At 34.0% G+C, this 23,151-nt stretch overlaps 1 protein-coding gene across 2 annotated transcripts in view; it reads left to right on the top strand.

The window, feature by feature from the left end:
* Nucleotides 1–17,215, top strand: part of LOC134723539 (uncharacterized) — a 43,353-nt gene extending 26,138 nt beyond the window's left edge. The window contains exons 14-23 of one of the 2 annotated variants that reach the window (XM_063587128.1): nt 189–329; nt 1,403–3,046; nt 5,050–5,124; nt 8,611–8,817; nt 10,104–10,138; nt 11,380–11,497; nt 12,174–12,248; nt 13,026–13,100; nt 14,516–14,629; nt 16,618–17,212. In XM_063587128.1, coding sequence (XP_063443198.1) covers nt 189–329; nt 1,403–3,046; nt 5,050–5,124; nt 8,611–8,817; nt 10,104–10,138; nt 11,380–11,497; nt 12,174–12,248; nt 13,026–13,100; nt 14,516–14,629; nt 16,618–16,778 — 2,645 coding nt within the window. In that variant the 3' untranslated portion in view covers nt 16,779–17,212. Of the gene's footprint in view, nt 1–188; nt 330–1,402; nt 3,047–5,049; nt 5,125–8,610; nt 8,818–10,103; nt 10,139–11,379; nt 11,498–12,173; nt 12,249–13,025; nt 13,101–14,515; nt 14,630–16,617 lie in introns of both variants that reach the window. The other variant, XM_063587132.1, reaches the window with a different exon arrangement.
* The last annotated feature ends 5,936 nt before the right edge of the window (nt 17,216–23,151 follow it).

A 23,151-nucleotide genomic window follows, 5' to 3' on the forward strand; every position in this document is an offset into this window, starting at 1 on the left:
ATCACTGAATGGAATTAAACCAAACATAGCAGGAATGTGCCTTATGAGGGTGACCAGATTATTTTTTTTTTATCTAGGACAATTAAAGTACCCCTTCCCCAAGTCACTTATTCTTAAAAATGTCAAATTGTTTTAAATGACAGTCAATGTCCAAAATATCTGTTTGATATATTTTTATTTTCATACAGATAATATTGAAAGAATATCACCTGCATTCAATGATACTTCAATACGCATACCTGCACAAAATAAGATGAATTTTCAGGAGACAGCCAGTTGCAGTGAAGGACCAAAGAAAGCTAGAGGCAGACCAGTGAAATCATCTACTGGTATATTTATTTCATTAGATTGGATGGTCTGTTTGCGAAGCAATAAATTTGAGATATTTGATATACTACAGAAATGAATTTGAAATTGATTACATATACTTTTATAGCCTATAATATGAACACAAAAAATATGTTGTAATGATGAAACAACCCTCCATCCAAGATCCAAAAGTAGTGAATATAAGCAATATAGATCATACTGACTTGGGACAGGTATAAAAAACCGCACAACAATACGCACAATATGCACAGTAAAACTAGTAAGAGAGGTCTGAATTTGATGTCAGAATATGAAACAAAAGAAAATAAACAAAATGACTTTAATATTTTTCCTTAATCTGTAGACTATCTGCCTTGTGAAATTAGCTTTCGTAATGATTATTTTACTTATCATTTTTTGGACCACAAGGGTTGTCCTGCCATTTTTGAAGTTATAAATGAATACTGTACACAATTGAGTAATTCACTTACAGAAAAAAGAGGGGGATGTCATGAACCATCATTCCAAATTTATATGTTGGGTCATAGTATGATAATTTGAAGTATGTATGTAATCTTTTATAAAAAATCTTCTTCTCTGAAACATCTGTGTCAAATTTATCCACAATTCTCATTAGGTTATTTGGTTTTAAAAATGTGTCGAATGACCCCACCTGCCAACAATAATGGTGGCCATAGCTAAGATCAGAACATAGGGGGAAAATGTAGATTTTAGTTTATCTCCAAAGCATTTAGAGTAAACACTGACCAGTTCTACAACACAGTAATTTTGTAGTTTTTTTAGCTCACCTGGCCCAAAATAATCTAAGGTAATCTTTTCCTGAAGGTAGAAAATCCTAAGTTAAACCTATCTTACTGTTAAGTGCAATGTCTTTGTTTTTGGTAAAAAAGCACATGCTCAACAATTATTTTTAAGCTTAGAAACAGTTTTATTTTTGTAGGCAGAATACAGTCCTCAGCACATCTCCTGCTTTCATTATTCCCTAAACAGACAAATTAAATTAAAGTCATGAGTGGCTCTCTTTTATTGAATGAGTTTTTATTAACTTGATTCTTTTAAATGTTTCTTTCAGGAGAAAAAAGCAAATCAACAAGGTCAAAACCTTACAGACCCTGCCCTTTCTGTGGTCTCCTTATGGCTAGATTGTCCAATCACATCCTTCGCAAACACAAAGATATTCCTGAGGTCAAAGTTTTAAAAAGGCTGCCCCATCAAGATCAAGTAAAGCAAATGGCTAACCTGAGGAAAGAAGGTATTTGGAAAGCTAATTTAGACCAGGTGAAAAAAATGGAGGATGAAGGATCTCAAGCAGAAGTAAAATATTTTAAAGAGAGGGAGCATGGAGCAGGTCAACTTATTTACTGTTCTTTATGTAAAGGTTTTTTAACAAAGTCTTACTATAAGAGACACAGATCCACATGCACTGCAGTTGAATCTACAACAACTACAGCGAAAGCCTTAGATCCAGTGCATATTGCATCTCCAAAGTTTACTTCTTCATTTAACTTTGATGTTCTAGCAAAATTCCATAATTCTGAGGTAGGAAATTTATGTAGAACAGACAATCTTATAACATCATTTGGGCTGCAGATGTATAGAAATGTGGAGGCTAAGAAAAGTAAAAAAGAAGAAAAAAGAAAATCAGTTATGTCAGATATGAGGAGACTGGCCCATTTATTGTTAGAATTTAGAAAACAATGCGAGATAAATGGTGATGCTGAGGCTAAATCAGCTGTAAACATGTTTGACAGAGGCAATTTTCATTCGTTGGAGTCATCCATTTTAGCCCTAACAATAAATGAAGAAACTGGGCACACAAAAGCAGGGCTAAAAATCGGATATGGCTATCTCATAAAGAGAGTTATCAAATATCTCACTGGAGAATTTCTCATCCAAAAAAAAGATGCTGAAGTTGATGAGATTAAGCGCTTCGGAGATCTATTGGAATTTTGCTGGCCAGGTATATTTGGGGATGCAGAATATAAAATAACTGTACTAAGACAGAAAGAATTGAGGATGCCATCTCGCCTTCCAGATGAGGATGATGTTAAGATGTTGAAAGAATGGCTGGAAAATAAAATCAAAGACATTAAAACCAAATTCCAATTTATAACTTCTAATGAATATGCTGAGATTAGAGATTTACTTGTATGCAGATTAACACTATTTAATGCTCGAAGAGGAGGCGAACCTGCTAGGCTTTTACTATCAGAATGGGATGATGCAGAAAATGGGGTCTGGTTTTCGCAAGATTCAGTGGAAAAGGTGGAGGACCCCATTGAGCAAAAATTATTATGTGAATTAAAGATTGCATACCAAGCAGGAAAAAGAAAGCTTGTGTCACTGTTAATACCCCAGGATTGTTGGGATGCCATTAGAATCCTTGCAGATGAAAAAGTTCGAGATGATGCCGGCATTGGGAAAGGAAATAAATTTTTATTTCCCACAACTGCTGGTAAAGATGAACATGTAATTGGATGGAGTTGTGTAAAAAAATGTTGCAAAAAAGCCAGACTTAGCAAGGACATCACTGCTACTGATATGCGACACAGGGCTGCAACTTTATATGCTGCAATGGACATCCCAGAAAAAGAGCGCCGATTATTTTATTTACACATGGGGCACAGTGCAGACATGAATAGAGATGTATACCAGTGCCCTGAATCCGTGAGGATAACAACATCTGTTGGGAAAGCTCTTCAATGTTTAGACAGGGGTAAGTACATTGTTAAGGATCATAACCCTTTGCTAGCAAAGATGTAGTTGAGTTTTTGATGTCATATAATTACAATAGTTTTTATAATAACTCCCCTCCTTCATAAAATCAGTCTTGTCATTCATTCTATCCATGCACTCCATGAAACTTTGCATACAAGATTAGGCGTCGTATGTATAGATATAAGAAGCAAGACAATAATGGGGGTAAGTCCCAACATTAGAGTTTTACATGTTCATAAAAATAAAATGTGATATATTGTCAGTGATACAACTCTCCATCCAACAACTGAAGTAGTAAATATAAACAATTAAAAGTCACAGTACAACCTTCAGCATGAGTCCTTGACTCACTTTGCTACAAATGGCCCTAAAATAACTTTTATAAAACAATTCAGGCAATACAAACACACAGTCAGATTTATTTAAAACGCCATAATGAAATATTATATGACACAATTAAACATAAGATATATATATCAGACTTGGGGTCAATTACATTGGAATGTAATTAATTAAATTACACATTACATTGCAAAAATGGTCAATTACACTAATTACACATTACACAGTTTTTGAAATGTAATTAATTAAATTACAATTACTTTACTAAAGTAATTAATTAAATTACACATTACATTTCATCATAATATTTTTTTACCAATGTTATACATGTATGTATAATGCATGTGTAAAATAGTCATGTAAACATAGGTCAAGCGTTGCATTTGATAATCATGAGTAATTTTAATGTTTTGTCATTTAATCTACATCTCTCAGGTCTGATCACTTTGACAGCAATTCTCAAAAATATTTCTATAGGAGCTAATGTGGCATATATTGCTTGATCAGAACATGGAGGTATTATACTTCCATTTTCATGGGATTTGTTGATAGAAGAGGAAATTCATTCCTATTAACTTGCCAATACATTAAGGGGTATTTTGACATCTCAAAAATGAAGTTATTTAAATAAAACATAACATAAAGAAAGAAATTTAAAAAATAAATAAAAAATCACTTAATAATTTTTAAAAGGTATACTTTTCACAACATTGAAAATAATGTTTAGTACAAGCAATGTATATAATGTCTAAATCTTAGCAATACTTTGCTTATTAGATAAAATACATGTAATAGTGGCATTGCCCCTGGACATTTTAATCTGATTAATTGCTGTTTGTTTTTACAACTGTTAATTTTTATCTCTATAATCCTTTTGTGTATACTAATTTGACAAAATTATTGTGTGCAGTAAATTTAAATTCTTAATGAACTATCATAAAGATTTTTCACACTTTTTTTTGTGTTTTTGGTGATTAAATACTTTTCAATTTATTTCATGTATTTAGTTAAAGATCTTTTTTAAATACACATATATCTATTTTTCAAGTTATAAGACTATTTAGAAAAAAATCTGTTGTTCAAATAAGTATATAAAAACTTCAGAATAAATTTCAGAAAGTATGTGATATCAATATTTAAAAAATAAATATAGTTTTACAATTTATATTATTAAACACAAATACTCATCATTAATACCATAAAAGTGTATGTAATTGAAATGTAATTCAAAAGTAATTGAGCATTACATGTTTTTTTCATTGTAATTAATTATATGACCATTACATGTAATTAAAAAAATGCTCAATTACACATTACATTCAATTACATGAAAAATTGTAATGCATTACACTTAATTACCATTACATTTTCAATTACCCCATCCCTGATATATATATACATAAACTATAAAGGTCTAAAAATCAGATTTAAGAGATACAATATAACTGAAGATGCTGGAGCCAAAACAATCAATTTTAATGAAAACCTACTAGTTACACTTGTCAAATGATGAAGACAAATATATATCCTGAACAAAATTTAACCTATAGATGAAAAATAAGTGTCTTAAGATTTTTGCAAGCAGATGTGGTTCTCAACTCTGATTGAGGTTTGCCTTTGCGTTAAATGTTAATGCTGAAAGTTCAATTTTTTTTGCAGGAAACATGAAAGCTTCCTCATCAAAAGTTGCAGAGACTGGTCCAAAAAATCCAGAAATTACCTTCTCTCTTAAAGGTTAGTCAAATTTAATTAGTTAAATGGTACATACAGTACTGTGAAAGTACTTTAATTCTTGTGGTTTGAGCAACATTTACATCTTCATTGGTTTTTAGATTCATTGATTTTAGTTTTCAAAAAAAAAAATTGAAAAATTTAAGCCATTACATATGAAGATTACAAATTGTTTGAATTGACAGAAACTGCAAAGTAAACATTGACCCATGTAAGTTATAACAAACTCACTTAAACCCTGAGATCATGTGATCAACAGATTAAAGACCATCAAAGGTGTTAATTAGGTCACCTAAAGAAAATAGTAACATGAACTTTTGATATAAATGTATCTTGAATTTTAAAATAATTCTTATCAAAATCAAGCCCAGGATAAAATTACTATTTCCCATATGTACGAGAACTATGAGGATATAAAATTAACACTTTATCGTACTAGCATCTCACTACCAGAAATCTGACTTTCATTTATCAAAATTTTGTTTTTATAATAATTAAAAGATTAAAAGTTGCAGTTTAGATTATTAAATATTAAATGGGTATCATTCTGCATGCAGTTGTAGTTCATAGTGTGTTTGCCCTGTGACTTTTTTTTTTATAATATTCTGTACTTTCACAGTTTACTAATTATATATGACCAAAAGTGATTTAGTTATAGTGTAAAGTGGTTTCCTTGCGTAAATTATGTTTTTTTTATTATGGTACATTATCAGAGGAGTGTTTATATTTTATGTAGTTTTCTTTTGTTATTCATATTTTTATATAGTATTTGTATTGTTGTGCTGACTGGTCTTTTCCATTTAGTTGCTCTCTAATATATCCTATTATGTCTTTTACTACTTATTATATATGAATTTCATTCAGTCTGCCTGTAGATGGATGTCTATCTGTTGGTCAATACATTTTTTTAGTGCAACTCTTTCTCACATTAACAATGTTTTGATGAAACTTAACCTTGGTACTGGCATAAAAATACAGATATTGTTTTAATTAATTTGCTGTTAGTCTGATATATGATTTGGAATTTATCTTAAAGGGACATTAGCTGTCAAATTGAATTCATGTTCTCTGATTTGAATCAAATTCTCATTTGGGATTTATAACTATGTAAAACATTTATCCAAATTATAAAAAGTCTAAAATTAACACTTTACCGTACATTTGCTCAAAATATGTAGCTTTATTTTAAGGCAGTTAAACTGCCTTATACAAGCACCCTGGATTTGTGTTCTACCCAATAATTGCTGAAATACTTGCCATTGTTATTATCTAGCTGGATTTTATGTTATTTATAACTTATTGGACAGTTTTTCATACTTTTAATTCTGATTTACAAAAAATATGACAAGAAAAACCTTAAATGATCGTCGATTTTTCCAAAAGTTTTGAAGTTGCACATAGGAAGTAGAGCACATATGTAGTTTATTATCCCCTGAGCTTTTGGCTAAGATGTCAAAAACAAATGTATGAAATATTTAATCGCTGAAAATCTCTAAAGACAAATAGTTTAGATTTCCCTAATGGCAAAAGTTGAAGGAATCAAATGAATTATAAGGGGGTCTCTAGGGTAACTGTACACCATCCTGTTTGAGAACTTGGAAACATTTGAGATCCTCAACCCTAAACCATAATTATTCATGTATTGGACAATATACTAGTAACTAATCAAATGAAATATAGGGGGGTCCCTGGGGGTCACCCACTCCTCCTGTTTGAGAACTTCATAACCATCAAGATCCCCACCCCTACACCATATATATTCATGTATGAAACAATATAACAAATCATATTAAATATAGGGGAAGTCCCTGTGGTCACCCCATCCTTCCTGTTTGAGAACTTTGAAACAGTGGGGATCCCAACCTCTAAATTAAATTAAATATAGGGGGAGTCAATGCAGTCACCCCACCCCTCCTGATGGAGTTATTGGAAACAGTCAAGATCCCCAACTTTAAATTAAACCATATATATTCATGTATGAGAACTTATCAAATGAAATATAGGGAGAGTTCTTAGGGTCATCTTACCCTCTCCTGTTTGATAACTTAGAAACAGATGAGATCCCCATCCCATAACCATATATATTCATGCATTGGACAATATAACAAATCAATTGAAATATAGGGAAAGTCACTAGGATCACCCACTCATTCCTGTTTGAAAACTTGATAACAGTTGAGATCCCCACCCCAAACCATATTAATTCATATGACAAGATAAAAAAATAATTGAAATATAGGCATAGTCCCTAGGATCACCCCACCCCCTCTTGTGTGTGTTTTGAGAACTTGTAAAAGATTGAAATACCAACTTCTAAACCATATTCATTCCTGTTTTTCATTTCAAAAAAGACTGAATGACATACAAATGATAGTGCAAGTGGGGCATTCGTGTACTTTGGACATAATCTCGTTATAATTACCTGTCATTTTATTCCAAACTTAGACATCATAGACTTGGGGTGAAGGTGGGGGTCATTTACATTTACTATGAACTGGTCAGTCAGACCTCACCTTTGATCCCTGTAGTAGTAAACATTTGTCTGATTTGTGTCTCATACCTTTTGTACTGTAGAACACAAACTCAGTTTTCTTTTCAGGAAAGCAAGTCCATTCATACTTTTACAAGCTCGTACTAAAGTCAAATTGAAATACTAACAGTCAACTTATATGAACATTAACTATAAACTAGAAGAACTGCAATCATTGCGAATTTGTACCACTGCAGACTCATGACAGCGAAAAAAATATACTTGATATATGTGTTGCTTTTGAAAACCTTGATAAACTATGAATTATTTGCATAAGTGTTCAATTATATATGAATGTTTAATGTTTGTTCTTTTAAATCTTTGAAAATAAATTGAAGCAATATTACCACAGTTTTCATAATAATGTTTGCCTTGGTTTTTGGTTATCTGCCTACAGTGCTTACAGCGGTTTTATTTGTGTACATAAGCCTAGATGCCACCTAAATAATTAACTGTTGAGTTGATCTTCAAATTATTCAAAATCAGTTGTATTAGTGTTTTGGTTTAAATATTTCAGCCTTGAACATCACTGAAGAGACATTATTTGTTGAAATGCACATCTGTTGCAATAAATTTGGTAGTTTATGTTATTTATATTATGCATTGTAAGTGATTATAATACTTAATGAGATGATCAACAGAAGTCACAAAAAAAAAAGATCAGGAACCTTTAAATGTAAACAGTCAATTGTTGTAAATCTTTATACGTTAATAAATAATGTGGTTTAAACAGAATTTTTTATCTTAACCACTGAATATGTACCCGTTTTTACAAACTGATTAGGTTGAGGAATGATAAAATAATAGTTTTTGTGACTGTCCTTAACATGATTAATGCTTGTAGTAATTGCCAGATTGCAATATCAGGTTCATTCATTGTCCATAGACAATAAGATCAAAAATATTATGTTGTTAATGAATAACAGAAATATTTAAATGTTGATTACTTTTGATTTCAGACTTTTTGAATGAACTGGTGGATGATAATGTTGCAGTAAGGGCAATATCAGGAAAAGGATTGATAGAGGAAGATGAAGTAGAACAAAGACCAGAAAAAATAAGAGCTGCAAGCTGCATGAAAGATCTGATGCTACAAGATGCAGCAAAAGAATACTTCACAGATGATGCTTGGCTGGCAGCTGAATCAGTTTTTGACTTACTTCCAGGTATGAAGAATGAAAATAATATGTTTCATGCAAAAATCTATTTTAAGCGCCTTCTATCCAATAGGTCAAGTTTCTTTTAATTTGGCGTCATCTTCTATATAAACATCCATAATTTTTTTTTGTCCTCTCAAACTGGATAGTGGGACCTACTGAAAATTTGTATACTTCAATGTCAGGAGCTTCAGGACGTTTAATTTTGGTGCTTTTGGTGATTTTTTTTAAATGGGCCTGTTTTTAATTGGAATATGCATTATCTCCGTGATATGACATCTGTATTTATGTAGTCACCCTAGTAGTGCACATTTTTTGGGATGATCATGCATGCATAAATTTTTTCCAGTTAATTCCATTTGGGTAGTGTATAAGTCAATGGAGTGGTTAATCGTGCATGTGAATTTTGTGAGTGGGATTTGGAAGGTTAAACATTTCAGAAGGTGTAAGAGTCAATACTTTCTTTAAAAATCCATACCTGTAAGTTGACATAAAAATGTTAACTTTGCTTGGTAATTTGTATGCCCAAACTATAGCAGGGGGACATTCGATTTTACCCTTGTCTGAATGTACCTACGTATGTCTCAAAATTTGTTTCTGTTCTCTAACTTAAGTTTGCCTCAATGAAATGTTATGTAACTTGTACACAAGGTGTATTATCACAAAATACAGATCAAGTTTGAATGATGGTAGTGTCACTCTAACCATTATAGAGTTCTGTCCCTTTATAAATGGAAAAATTACAAAATTTTAAACATAACTTTGCCTCTACCAAATGTTATGTACAATGTTTATTACACAAAACACAGATCAAGTATGACTTTTTGTGGTGTCACTTTTACCGTTCACAGTTATGGCCCTTTATAAATAGAAAAATAGCAAAAATTTTAGTTTCTGTTTTCTGACTTGAGTTTGCTTAAACCAAACATTAGAAAACTTATACACAATACTTTTTACCACAAACACAGATGAAATTTGGTTGCATCATTTGAATCATAATCTGGTTAAAAATGGAAAAATTGCATAATTTTTAGTTTCTGTTCTATTACTTAAGTTTGTCCCTACCAAACATTATGAGACCTATACACAATTTACAATACTTGTTTGCCAAAAAAAACAGAACAAGTACATGTTTGGGTAGTGTCACTTTTCAAGTTCTTGAGCTATGTCCCTTTATAATTTTTAAACAGGGGCATCATTTATGGACACAACATGACAATCTCCATTTATTTGTGTTTATCTCCAATATGTTATTCTGAACATTTAGATATCAAACTGTTGGTGGTTTTTTTCAGACTGTAGTGATGATGAATCTGAGAGATCCCACATGGTAAATATCACCCTATAGCTAGTTAATAAAACATGTTGTATTTTTGTCAGTACTTGATATTTACAAGGTACATAAATGTTTTATAGTGATTTTGAAAAAAAGATTGATCATACATAAACTGAGGAACCTTTTAAAAAAGCCTGTAGAATTTTAAAATATTTTTACTCATTAGATGACAAAATGGAGGTCATGCTTGATATGAAGGATTTTCACTTTCACTGTTCATGAGTTATGGTTCTTGAAAGATTGAAAAATGGCATATCCAGTTGTATTTGTGCATTTATTCATAAATCCTTCAAAGCAAAGCTTTTCAAATTTTAATATGTTGTTAGTAATGATAAAATGGAGGTCAATATAAAAATGAAGATGTGGTATGAGTGCCAATGGGGCAACTGTCCACAAGAGACCAAATGACACAGACATCAACAAATATAGGTCACCATACGGCTATCAAAAATGAGCAAAGCCCCATACTTGATAGTCAGCTATAAAAGGGCCTGATAAGACAATGTAAAACAACTGTTTTGTATTGATGATTGTCACTATTCCTGTGCAGGATTTTGGTCCTTGTGATATTGAAAAATGCTGGGACCCAAATAGATGTAAAAAAAGTCTGGTTTCTTGTCATTCTGACAGCTGTTGTTTAAACATTCTTTCTTACATTTTATGTCAAGTTCAAAAGTATTAAGTATATTTGGATGTCTTGTATGCTATGAATCTTGAAGGTGGAGGCTTTACTGCAATTGCTATGTTTCAGAATACATACACACTTTCATAACAGATTTTGCAGGTTCTTCCATAAAATATTTTAGACATCTTAAACAGGAAAGTTTTGAGAGTATTTAGATATTGGGAGATGTGATGTGAGTGCCAATAAGACAAATCCCCATCCAAATAACAATTTATAAAAGTAAACCGTTATAGGCCAATGTACATCCTTTAAAAAGTAAAATCACAAAAATACTGAACTCAGAGGAAAATCAATTTGGAAAGTCCATAATCACATGGCAAAATCAAAAAAGAAAACGCATCAAAAACGAATGGACAAGAACTGTCATATTCCTGACTTGGTACAGGCATTTTCAAATTTAGAAAATGGTGGATTAAACCTGGTTCTATAGCGCTAACCCTCTCACTTTAATAACAGTCTCATCAAATTCCGCTACATTTACATGATGCGTTAAATAAACAGTCACAATTAATAAAATAGTCAACAAGTCTTAAGTTTGTTTTCTGTTTAGATTTTAAATACAACAGATGTAAGTGATATAAGAGATTGTGAAGATGAACCATGTTCTTCAAATGATTCTATGATATCTGGTGATACAGAGGAGCAAGTAGAGAGAAGAACAAACAAAAGTAAGTTTAAACTTAGAACAATGGCTGTCTTTTATAACTTGTTATTATTTTTTTTTAAATGAATGGGTAAATAATGTGATAGTGAGTCAAGCTGTGTTCTTGTAATCAATTTTGCTACTTTTCAATGTTGCACATCTAATTGGCCTATTTAAAGAACAAGTCCCTTGAACATCAGGTGCCAATGTTTTTAAATCCTGTCAGGTTGAACATCAGAAATACAAACTTTCCATGCAGCTCAACAGTTGTTTTGTTAAGTGTTTTGAAGTTTTACTTACACATGTATGTTCTAAATGGAAGTTAAACTAATTAACACTAATGAATTTGGAATAAGTTGCTAGGGACAAAATAGATCATTGCTATATGGTAACTCAAATAAAGTTCTCTTTCCTAAGAAAGGAAGACAATAACAATCAAAACCAAGGAGTAAACAAAGACTCACAAAACCAAAGGACATTTACATCAACAATTATAAATAATAATTAAGAAACAGCATGAACTCCACTATAAACTGGGAGTGAAATCAGGTGCTCTAGAAGGGTAAGCATTTCCTGCACCGTATACGACACCCATCATGTTATTTCTTTGTTCAGTTCGGTAATGATGGAAAGTTCTTATGACTGAGAAAGAGTATTATAGATTGCATCATACTATATAGTTGAGTTATTGTTATTTTTAGGGAAAAGTTCAACATATGATGATAACAAGGCTGCAAAACTTCAGAAAGTTCCAACTGAACCTGAGGCAGAAAAAGGTAACTTTCTATAACTTTGACACTAAAGCTGCAATAATAATTTTATCTCATACAGTCAAACCTTAGTAAACTGACCCTGAATAAACTGGTTTCCTGTTCATTCAGCTAAAACTAAAGTCCTATTTTTTTTACTTCAAAGTCTTTCTTAAAATACCCTTTGTAAATTGGACCCTGTGTATTCCAAATTCCTGTCTAATGATTTAGTCTCAATACTCTTATTTACATCAATTATTACTTGTCAAAACTAATCTCTTGTGTCACAACTCAGATAACACAAGGATTCTAATGCAAAAAGAAACAATGAACACAAAGGGAAAGTGTCAAATCAGAGACTGATGTTACAGAGGTCTATTTGACAAATTGATCATATTCCAAATTCACACCATTTCAAGCTTGAAAATTTTGTCCAATCTTGCTCCAACTGTTTAGAGTTTGACCTCAGCAGTAATATGAAAAACCTCAAGACGGAGCTTATTTCTTAAACATAGATAAGAAAGGAAGACAATAACAATCAAAACCAAGGAGTAAACAAAGACTCACAAAACCAAAGGACATTTACATCAACAATTATAAATAATAATTAAGAAACAGCATGAACTCCACTATAAACTGGGAGTGAAATCAGGTGCTCTAGAAGGGTAAGCATTTCCTGCACCGTATACGACACCCATCGTGTTATTTCTTTGTTCAGTTCGGTAATGATGGAAAGTTCTTATGACTGAGAAAGAGTATTATAGATTGCATCATACTATATAGTTGAGTTATTGTTATTTTTAGGGAAAAGTTCAACATATGATGATAACAAGGCTGCAAAACTTCAGAAAGTTCCAACTGAACCTGAGGCAGAAAAAGGTAACTTTCTATAACATTGACACTAAAGCTGCAATAATAATTTTATCTCAAACAGTCAAACCTTAGTAAACTGACACTGAATAAACTGGTTTCCTCTTCATTCAGCTAAAACTAAAGTCCTATTTTTTTCACTTCAAAGTCTTTCTTAAAATTATACCCTTTGTAAAATGGACCCTGTGTATTCCAAATTCCTGTCAAATGATTCAGAAGAAGAAATCTTCAATTGCACAATATTGTGCAGTAGATTTGCAAGATCTTGACATTTGTTTTGTGGCAAAAACGCGTACTGTGGATTCATTTATTTTCGTTGGTATCAATTTTTGTGGATTGCTGAAAACTTGCAATTTCGTGGATATTTAATTTCTTGGTTTTGCCAATCTTTGTATACAGAGCCTAATGATAATATGAACATTGAAATTTGTGGTTCACCTGTACCCACGAAAATTGGTATCTAACGAATAATAATGAATCCACAGTATTATGTTAACAATTTGACTAGTTTCCCTCTGTTTTAAACTTTAAAATTTTTCCTGTCAAATTTATTCAATTAGAACTTCTGTGGATGCATTATTATTTGTTGGATACAAATCATTGTGAATTTGGTGGGTACAGGTAATCCACAAAATCAAATGTTCAACAAATAAAAAAAAATCCATAAGTGTGAATGCAGACTTTGGCAAAACCATGAAATTAAATATCCATGAACATGTTAGTTTTCCTATTGGTTTCATCATTATTCATAGCAATTTTACAATTTTTCTGTTGATGCAATTTTTGAATAGCTGACCCATCTGATTTTCTATATATTACAATATCATTGATCTATATTTCCCCCACACCAAATGATGTTGCAAGTTTTCCTGAACTGTTGAATTTACAATCATACACAAATTTTTTATCAAACTATAGGAAGTATCTTTCTTGTCAATGTTATGTGCCTGTACAAAATACCAAAGCCTGTTTTACATGAGAACATTAGCTGGCCTAATTTTTTCAAATCTAGCATGAAAACACCTAGCCACTGGCCAGATAAAGGAATTGGATATACATGGGAGGTACTTCTGCATATAATTGCAGAATTGTAAGCCTAACGTGGACCAATAAGGGAGGTGGCCGTTCAAGGGTGGGGCTGTTTCATAGAGGGACTACTGTAGTGATAATTAATATTGTATTGGAATTTGTCTATGCAGCTGATGAACGATATGGATATACATTAGAATTTGAACATCAACATTTAATTATAAATTAGAATAAATATTTTGCAGGTTTTCAGAATTTATATTCATGGAAATTAAAAGGTTGATGTCCAAATTGTTATTTATTTCAAACCCAAAATCTATGGAGATTTTAGGTAACTTGATTTATGAGTGATTACAATTATTAAACAAGTAGCTTTGTAATTGAATATTTAATAGGAACAAAAAGAAAATATAAGTTATGGACTGAAGAGAATACCAAAGTAGTGGATGTTTATTTTAAGAGATACATTACAGATACATCTAGCTTGGACAACAAAGGGTCATTGCCAGGTAAACTTTTGCATTATCGATTATCAAATACAAAACCTATACAGAAAAATGATCACTAAGCCAACTGCATTGCTCAACTGGACCAGGCCTCGACAATAACGCTTGTCCGATTGCCCGGTACCAGAGGTGAAAAAAGTCGGACAAGTAAAAGCTGTATCAAGCTTGTCCTTCGGGACAAGCACAATTATTCAGCAGAAAATAAATGTAATCCAACTTTGAAGAACAAAGTTATTATAAACAAAAAACATGAAAACAAATATTAATTTGACATGTTTCTGCATTCTGTTTATTTAAATGCAAAACGTTTTTCTTCAACATGTTTACTTGCAATTGATTATTTTCAACTGGTTCTTTGTCAGATACTTTTTAACAGGTGAAAGGTATTTACTGATCCGAATCAATGATGCGTTTTGTAGATCAGGTAACTTAACAGGACAGTTCGTCACCTCAAGTTTTAATAGACAGTTTGGCACTGAGAAAACATATTTAGTAGACATGATTGATAGACAGTTTGGCAAGGCAGGAGATATTTTGGGATCAAGACAAATCAGTACCTCATTTTGCTACATTATTCTGTTCCTTATAAGAAATACCATACCAGTAATTTTTTCACAAAAATATTTTTTTTAATTTACCATTAAATTCACAAACTCATATTTGATCATAAGTAGAAAAAAAACCAATACTGACAATTTGGTGACCTATAGTTTTCTGTGTCATTTGGTCTCTTGCAGAGAGTTGTCTCATTGGCAATCAGACCTTATCTTCTTTTTATTGATTGCATTTCAATAAACTTTTTTCAACTTAAAAAAAAAAGCAGGATACAAATCCAATGAGTGTACAGGCCTATCAGATGGTGCCTCTCTTTTAGAGTCTGATGAGACTGACATTGATGAAAAACTAGAACCTTAGTCCCGTGACATGACTAGATTTAGTTGTACTTGACTCGTATTTTTGAAAAGTATTTCAAATCAAAAGAAATACATCAAATCCTGTCTATTGTTTAAATTCGTTTTGTTCCTTTTATCAACTAAAAATGTAAAAAGGTTATTTTTTAATAGAAATTTTTTGGACAAGTAACAATATCATTGGGACAAGTAAATTTTGGTATGTACTTGTCCTACAGGACAAGTTGAAAAAAGGGTATCGTAGAGGCCTGCTGACCCCAGTTGAACTAAGAGTTGAGGGCTAGCTGGCTATCAGTTGAGCAAATAGTTGAGGGCCAGTTGAGGGCTACCTGGATTCAAAACATGCCTCTTTTGGGGAGATCTTGAATACTTGTAGAAAATTAATTTTGCTTACATACTGGTTCCCAGTTGTGTTCTCTGTGATCCACCTCACAGAGACATAACTTGGGAATGTTAGCAGTAAATAAACATGTGCATATTGTTTACATTAAAATCTGTTGTAACCTTTCATTTGAGGTGGGGGTAGTTAAGAAAATCAGTGTTAGTTAAAACTCTGAAAAGTTCAGGGCAAAGAAAAGATGAAAATATGCCGCACAGCTCTATATCTTCACCTTTGAAAAAAATTTTGGTGAATATTAACTTTCAATTCTAGGATAAACAAAACTTCATAGTAAAAGTAGTACAGTTTTAGCCGTAAAAGGAGTTCCTATGGGAAATTGCAGTGTCAATATTTACAGAGATGCAACCTATAACAGCTAACCCTCAACTGTCCACCACATGGCCATCAACTGGCCCTCAACTTTTTTTTCTACAGGGGAAAGGCATGGATACCTTAGAACTAAATTACAACACTAAGAGATTGTAAAAGTAGCCCAAAGAATGAAAAAATAAAAATAAAGCAAAAAGGAGAAAAAAGTAAACAAATATAACATCAAATATAAAAGTCAGCCACATTTCAATAGACACTGCCTTATCAAATGCACATTATGGGTAACTCTGTAAAATAAATTCCAACAATTTTTTTTTTCTGTATGCTTAATGAATAACTATGCCAATGAACAAGATTGTTGTTTTTTTCAGGATCAAAAGATGTAAGAGAGTTTCTTCAGAAGCATCCAATCCTTCAAGATATTGAAATTAAAAAAAGAATAACAGCCATCAAGACAAAAATCTTCAATGATAGAAAAGTTTACAGAGAAAAAATTTCAAAGAAACTTAAGAAAACCCTCCAAAGTATGTGAGCATTCTGAATATCATGCATTCCGTATAATAAATTGACTTGTAATAGGCCTCTTAATCTGTAATCATCCTCATCTCTCCACCAACAGCCAGTATCATGTAAACTTAATCTGCTTCATCATCTCTCCACCAACAGCCAGTCTTATGTAAACTGAATCGGCATCAACATCTCTCCACCAACAGCTAGTCTTATGTAAACTGAATCGGCATCATCATCTATCTACCAACAGTCAGTCTTATGTTAACTGAATCGGCATTCTCATCTCTCCACCAACAGCCAGTCTTATGTTAACTGAATCGGCATCAACATCTCTCCACCAACAGCTAGTCTTATGTTAACTGAAACAGCATCAACATCTCTCCACCAACAGCCAGTCTTATGTAAACTGAAACAGCATCCTCATCTCTCCACCAACAGCCAGTCTTATGTAAACTGAATCGGCATCAACATCTCTCCACCAACAGCCAGTCTTATGTAAACTGAATCGGCATCATCATCTCTCCACCAAAAGCCAGTCTTATGTAAACTGAATCGGCATCAACATCTCTCCACCAACAGCCAGTCTTATGTAAACTGAAACAGCATCCTCATCTCTCCACCAACAGCCAGTCTTATGTAAACTGAATCGGCATCAACATCTCTCCACCAACAGCCAGTCTTATGTAAACTGAATCATCATCTCTCCACCAACAGCCAGTCTTATGTAAACTGAATCGACATCAACATCTCTCCACCAACAGCTAGTCTTATGTTAACTGAAACAGCATCAACATCTCTCCACCAACAGCCAGTCTTATGTAAACTGAAACAGCATCCTCATCTCTCCACCAACAGCCAGTCTTATGTAAACTGAATCGGCATCAACATCTCTCCACCAAAAGCCAGTCTTATGTAAACTGAATCGGCATCAACATCTCTCCTCCAACAGCCAGTCTTATGTAAACTGAAACAGCATCCTCATCTCTCAACCAACAGCCAGTCTTTTGTAAACTGAATCGGCATCAACATCTCTCCACCAACAGCCAGTCTTATGTAAACTGAATCATCATCTCTCCACCAACAGCCAGTCTTATGTAAACTGAATCGACATCAACATCTCTCCAACAACAGCCAGTCTTATGTAAACTGAATCATCATCAACATCTCTCCACCAACAGCCAGTCTTATGTAAACTGAATCGGCATTAACATCTCTCCTCCAACAGCCAGTCTTATGTAAACTGAATCAGCATTCTCCTCTCCTCACCAACAGCCAGTCTTATGTAAACTGAATCATCATCAACATCTCTCCACCAACAGTCAGTCTTATGGAAACTGAATCGGCATCAACATCTCTCCACCAACAGCCAGTCTTATGTAAACTGAATCATCATCAACATCTCTCCACCAACAGTCAGTCTTATGGAAACTGAATCGGCATCATCATCTATCAACCAACAGCCAGTCTTATGTAAACTGAATCAGCATCATCATCTATCCACCAACAGCCAGTCTTATGTTAACTGAATCGGCATTCTCATCTCCTCACCAACAGCCAGTCTTATGTAAACTAAATCAGCATCATCATCTCTCCACCAACAGCCAGTCTTATGTAAACTGAATCAGCATTATCATCTCCTCACCAACAGCCAGTCTTATGTAAACTGAATCATCATCATCATCTATCCACCAACAGCCAGTCTTATGTAAACTGAATCATCATCAACATCTCTCCACCAACAGTCAGTCTTATGTAAACTGAATCAGCATCAACATCTCTCCACCAACAGCCAGTCTTATGTAAACTGAATCAGCATCAACATCTCTCCACCAACAGCCAGTCTTATGTAAACTGAATCGGCATCATCATCTCTCCACCAACAGCCAGTCTTATGTAAACTGAATCAGCATCATCATCTATCCACCAACAGCCAGTCTTATGTCAACTGAATCGGCATCAACATCTCTCTACCAACAGTCAGTCTTATGTAAACTGAAACAGCATCCTCATCTCTCTACCAACAGTCAGTCTCATGTAAACTGAATCGACATCAACATCTATCCACCAATAGCCAGTCTTATGTAAACTGAATCATCATCAACATCTCTCGAACAACAGCCAGTTTCATGTAAACTGAATCAGCATCATCATCTCTCCACCAACAGTCAGTCTTATGTAAACTGAATGGACATCAACATCTCTCCACCAACAGCCAGTCTTATGTAAACTGAATCGGCATCAACATCTCTCTACCAACAGCCAGTCTCATGTAAACTGAATCAGCATCATCATCTCTCTACCAACAGTCAGTCTTATGTAAACTGAATCGACATCAACATCTCTCTACCAACAGTCGGTCTTATGTAAACTGAATTGGCATCAACATCTCTCCACCAACAGCCAGTCTAATGTAAACTGAATCAGCATCATCATCTCTCTACCAACAGTCAGTCTCATGTAAACTGAATCAGCATCATCATCTCTCCACCAACAGTCAGTCTTATGTAAACTGAATCAGCATCATCATCTCTCTACCAACAGCCAGTCTCATGTAAACTGAATCGACATCAACATCTCTCCACCAACAGCCAGTCTCATGTAAACTGAATCGACATCAACATCTCTCCACCAACAGTCAGTCTCATGTTAACTGAATCAGCTTTCTCATCTCCTCACCAACAGCCAGTCTTATGTAAACTGAATCATCATCAACATCTCTCCACCAACAGTCAGTCTTATGTAAACTGAATCAGCATCACGTCTCTCCACCAACAGTCAGTCTTATGTTAACTGAATCAGCATCAACATCTCTCCACCAACAGCCAGTCTTATGTAAACTGAATCAGCATCATCATCTATCCACCAACAGCCAGTCTTATGTAAACTGAATCGGCATCATCATCTATTCACCAACAGCCAGTCTTATGTAAACTGAATGGGCATCCTCATCTATTCACCAACAGCCACTCTTATGTAAACTGAATCTGCATCATCATATTTCCACCAACAACCAGTCTTATGTAAACTGAATCGGCATCATCATCTGTCAACCAACAGCAAGTCTTATGTTAACTGAATCGGCATCATCATCTCTCCACCAACAGCCAGTCTCATGTTAACTGAATCGGCATCATCATCTCTCCACCAACAGCCAGCCATATGTAAACTGAATCAGCATCATCATCTCTCTACCAACAGCCAGTCTTATGTAAACTGAATCGACATCAACATCTATCCACCAACAGCCAGTCTTATGTAAACTGAATCATCATCAACATCTCTCCACCAACAGCCAGTCTAATGTTAACTGAATCGGCATTCTCATCTATCCACCAACAGCCAGTCTTATGTAAACTGAATCATCATCAACATCTCTCCACCAACAGCCAGTCTTATGTAAACTGAATCAGCATCATCATCTCTCCACCAACAGCCAGTCTTATGTAAACTGAATCGGCATCATCATCTCTCCACCAACAGCCAGTCTTATGTAAACTGAATCGGCATTCTCATCTATCCACCAACAGCCAGTCTTATGTAAACTGAATCATCATCAACATCTCTCAACCAACAGCCAGTCTTATGTAAACTGAATCAGCATCATCATTTCTCCACCAACAGCCAGTCTTATGTAAACTGAATCGGCATCATCATCTCTCCACCAACAGCCAGTCTTATGTAAACTGAATCGGCATTCTCATCTATCCACCAACAGCCAGTCTTATGTAAACTGAATCGGCATCATCATCTATCCACCAACAGCCAGTCTTATGTTAACTGAATCGGCATCAACATATTTCTACTAACATCCAGTCTTATGTAAACTGAATCAGCATCAACATCTCTCCACCAACAGCCAGTCTTATGTAAACTGAATCGGCATCATCATCTCTCCACCAACAGTCAGTCTTATGTAAACTGAATCGGCATCATCATCTCTCCACCAACAGCCAGTCTTATGTAAACTGAATCAGCATCAACATCTCTCCACCAACAGTCAGTCTTATGTAAACTGAATCGGCATCATCATCTCTCCACCAACAGCCAGTCTTATGTAAATTGAATCAGCATCATCATATCCCCTTCAACAGACAGTCTTCTGTAAACTGAATTGGCACAACATCTCTCAACCAACCTTATACTGAATTATTATCCTCATCTCATAACCAACAAACAGTCTGGCATATATTGAATAAGTATCATCACCTCTTTACCAACAAACAGTCTGGCATACACTGAATAAGCATCATCTTCTTTCACCCAATCATGAGCCTAGTGTGTACTGAATAACCATCTCTCTACCAACAAACAGTCTGGCGTATATTGAATTAGCATCATCATCTCTCAACCAACAAACTGTCTGGCATATTCTGAATAAGCATCATCATATCTCAGCCAACAAACGTCTGGCATATATTGAACTAGCATAATCATCTTTCTACCAGCAAACAGTCTGGCATATATACTGAATGAGCATCGTAATCTCTCTACCAACAAACAGTCTGGCATATACTGAATAAGGAATATCATCTCTCAACCAACGAACATCCTAGTTGTACTGCACTACAATCCTCATCTCTAAACCAACAGTCTGGCATTAACTGAATCAGCATCACCATCTCTCTACCAACAAACAGTTCAGAATATACTGAATAAGCATCATCATATATTAAGGAACAAACAGTATGGCATATCCTGAATTACCATCGTCATCTCTCAACCAACCAACAGTCTAGCATATCCTGAATAAGCATCATCATATATCAAGGAACAAACAGTATGGCATATCCTGAATTATAATCATCATCTCTCTACCAACCAACAGACTAGCATATACTGAATTATCATCATTATCTCTCAACAAACAACAGTCTGGAATATACTGAATAAGCATCAGCATCTCTCAACCAACAAAAACTCTGGCATATTCTGAATTACCATCATCATCTCTCAACAAACAACAGTCTGGCATATACTAAATTAGCATCATCATCTCTCAACAAACAACAGTCTGCATATACTGAATTAGCATGATCATCTCTCAACAAACAACAGTCTGGCATATACTGAATTAGCATCATCATCTCTCAACCAACAAACAGCATAGTATGTACTGAATTAGCATCCTCATCTTTAAACCAACTAGCAGTCTGGCATATATTGAACTAGCATCGTCATAATCCTACAAACAAACAGTCTGGCATATACTGAATTAGCATAATCATCTCTCTACAAACAGACAATCTGGCTTCTACTGAAATACCATTCTCAACTCTCAGGCACCAAACAGTCTAGCATATACTGAATTAGCACCATTATCTTTCAACCAACAACCAGTATGGCATATACTGAATAAGCATCATTATCTTTCAACCAACAAACAGTCTGGCATAAATTGAATAAGGAACATTATCTCTTAACCAAGTAACAGTCTGGCATATATTCCATTAACATTATCTTCTATACCAACAAACAGTCTGAGATGTACTAAATGACAATCCTCATGTCTCAACCAACAAACAGTCATATACTGAATAACCATCATCATGTTTCAACAAATAAAACATTTGGCATATACTGAATTAGCATCATCATCCTTCAACCAACAGTCTGGCATAAACTGAAGAAACAGCATCATCTTTCAACCAACAAACAGTCTGGTATATACTGAATAAGCATCATCATCTCTCAACCAACAGACCGTCTGGCATATTTTTATTCAGCATCATCATCTTTCTACCAACAACAGTCTGGCTTATACTGAATAACAATTTCATCTCTCAACCAACAGACAGTCTTCCATATATACTGAATAAGCATCATACTCTTTCAACCAACGAGAAGTCTGGCTTATACCGAATTAGCATTATCATCTGTCAACCAACAAACACTCTGGCATATACTGAATTAGCATAATCATCTCTCTACCAACAAACAGCCTGGCTTATACTGAATTAGCATCATTTTCTCTCAACATACAATAGTCTGGCATATACTGAATTAGCATCATCATCTCTCAACTAACAAACAGCATAGTGTGTACAGAATTAGCATCTTCGTCTCTAAACCAACTAGCAGTCTGGCATATATTGAACAAGCCTCATCATCTCTCTACCAACAAACAGTCTGGCATATACTGAATAAGCTAAATCATCTCTCAACCAACAAACAGTATGGCATATACTGAAATAGTAAAATCATCTCTCAACCAACAAACAGTATGGCATATACTGAATTAGTATCATCTTTCAACCAACAAACACTCTGGCATATACTGAATAAGCATCATCATCTTTCAACCAACAAACAGTCTGGCATATACCTAATTAGCATCATCATCTTTCAACCAACAAACAGTTTGGCATAAACTAAACAAGGAACATTATCTCTTAACC

The sequence above is a fragment of the Mytilus trossulus genome, chromosome 1, assembly GCF_036588685.1.
Source record: "Mytilus trossulus isolate FHL-02 chromosome 1, PNRI_Mtr1.1.1.hap1, whole genome shotgun sequence".
Classification (NCBI taxonomy): Eukaryota; Metazoa; Mollusca; class Bivalvia; order Mytilida; family Mytilidae; genus Mytilus; species Mytilus trossulus.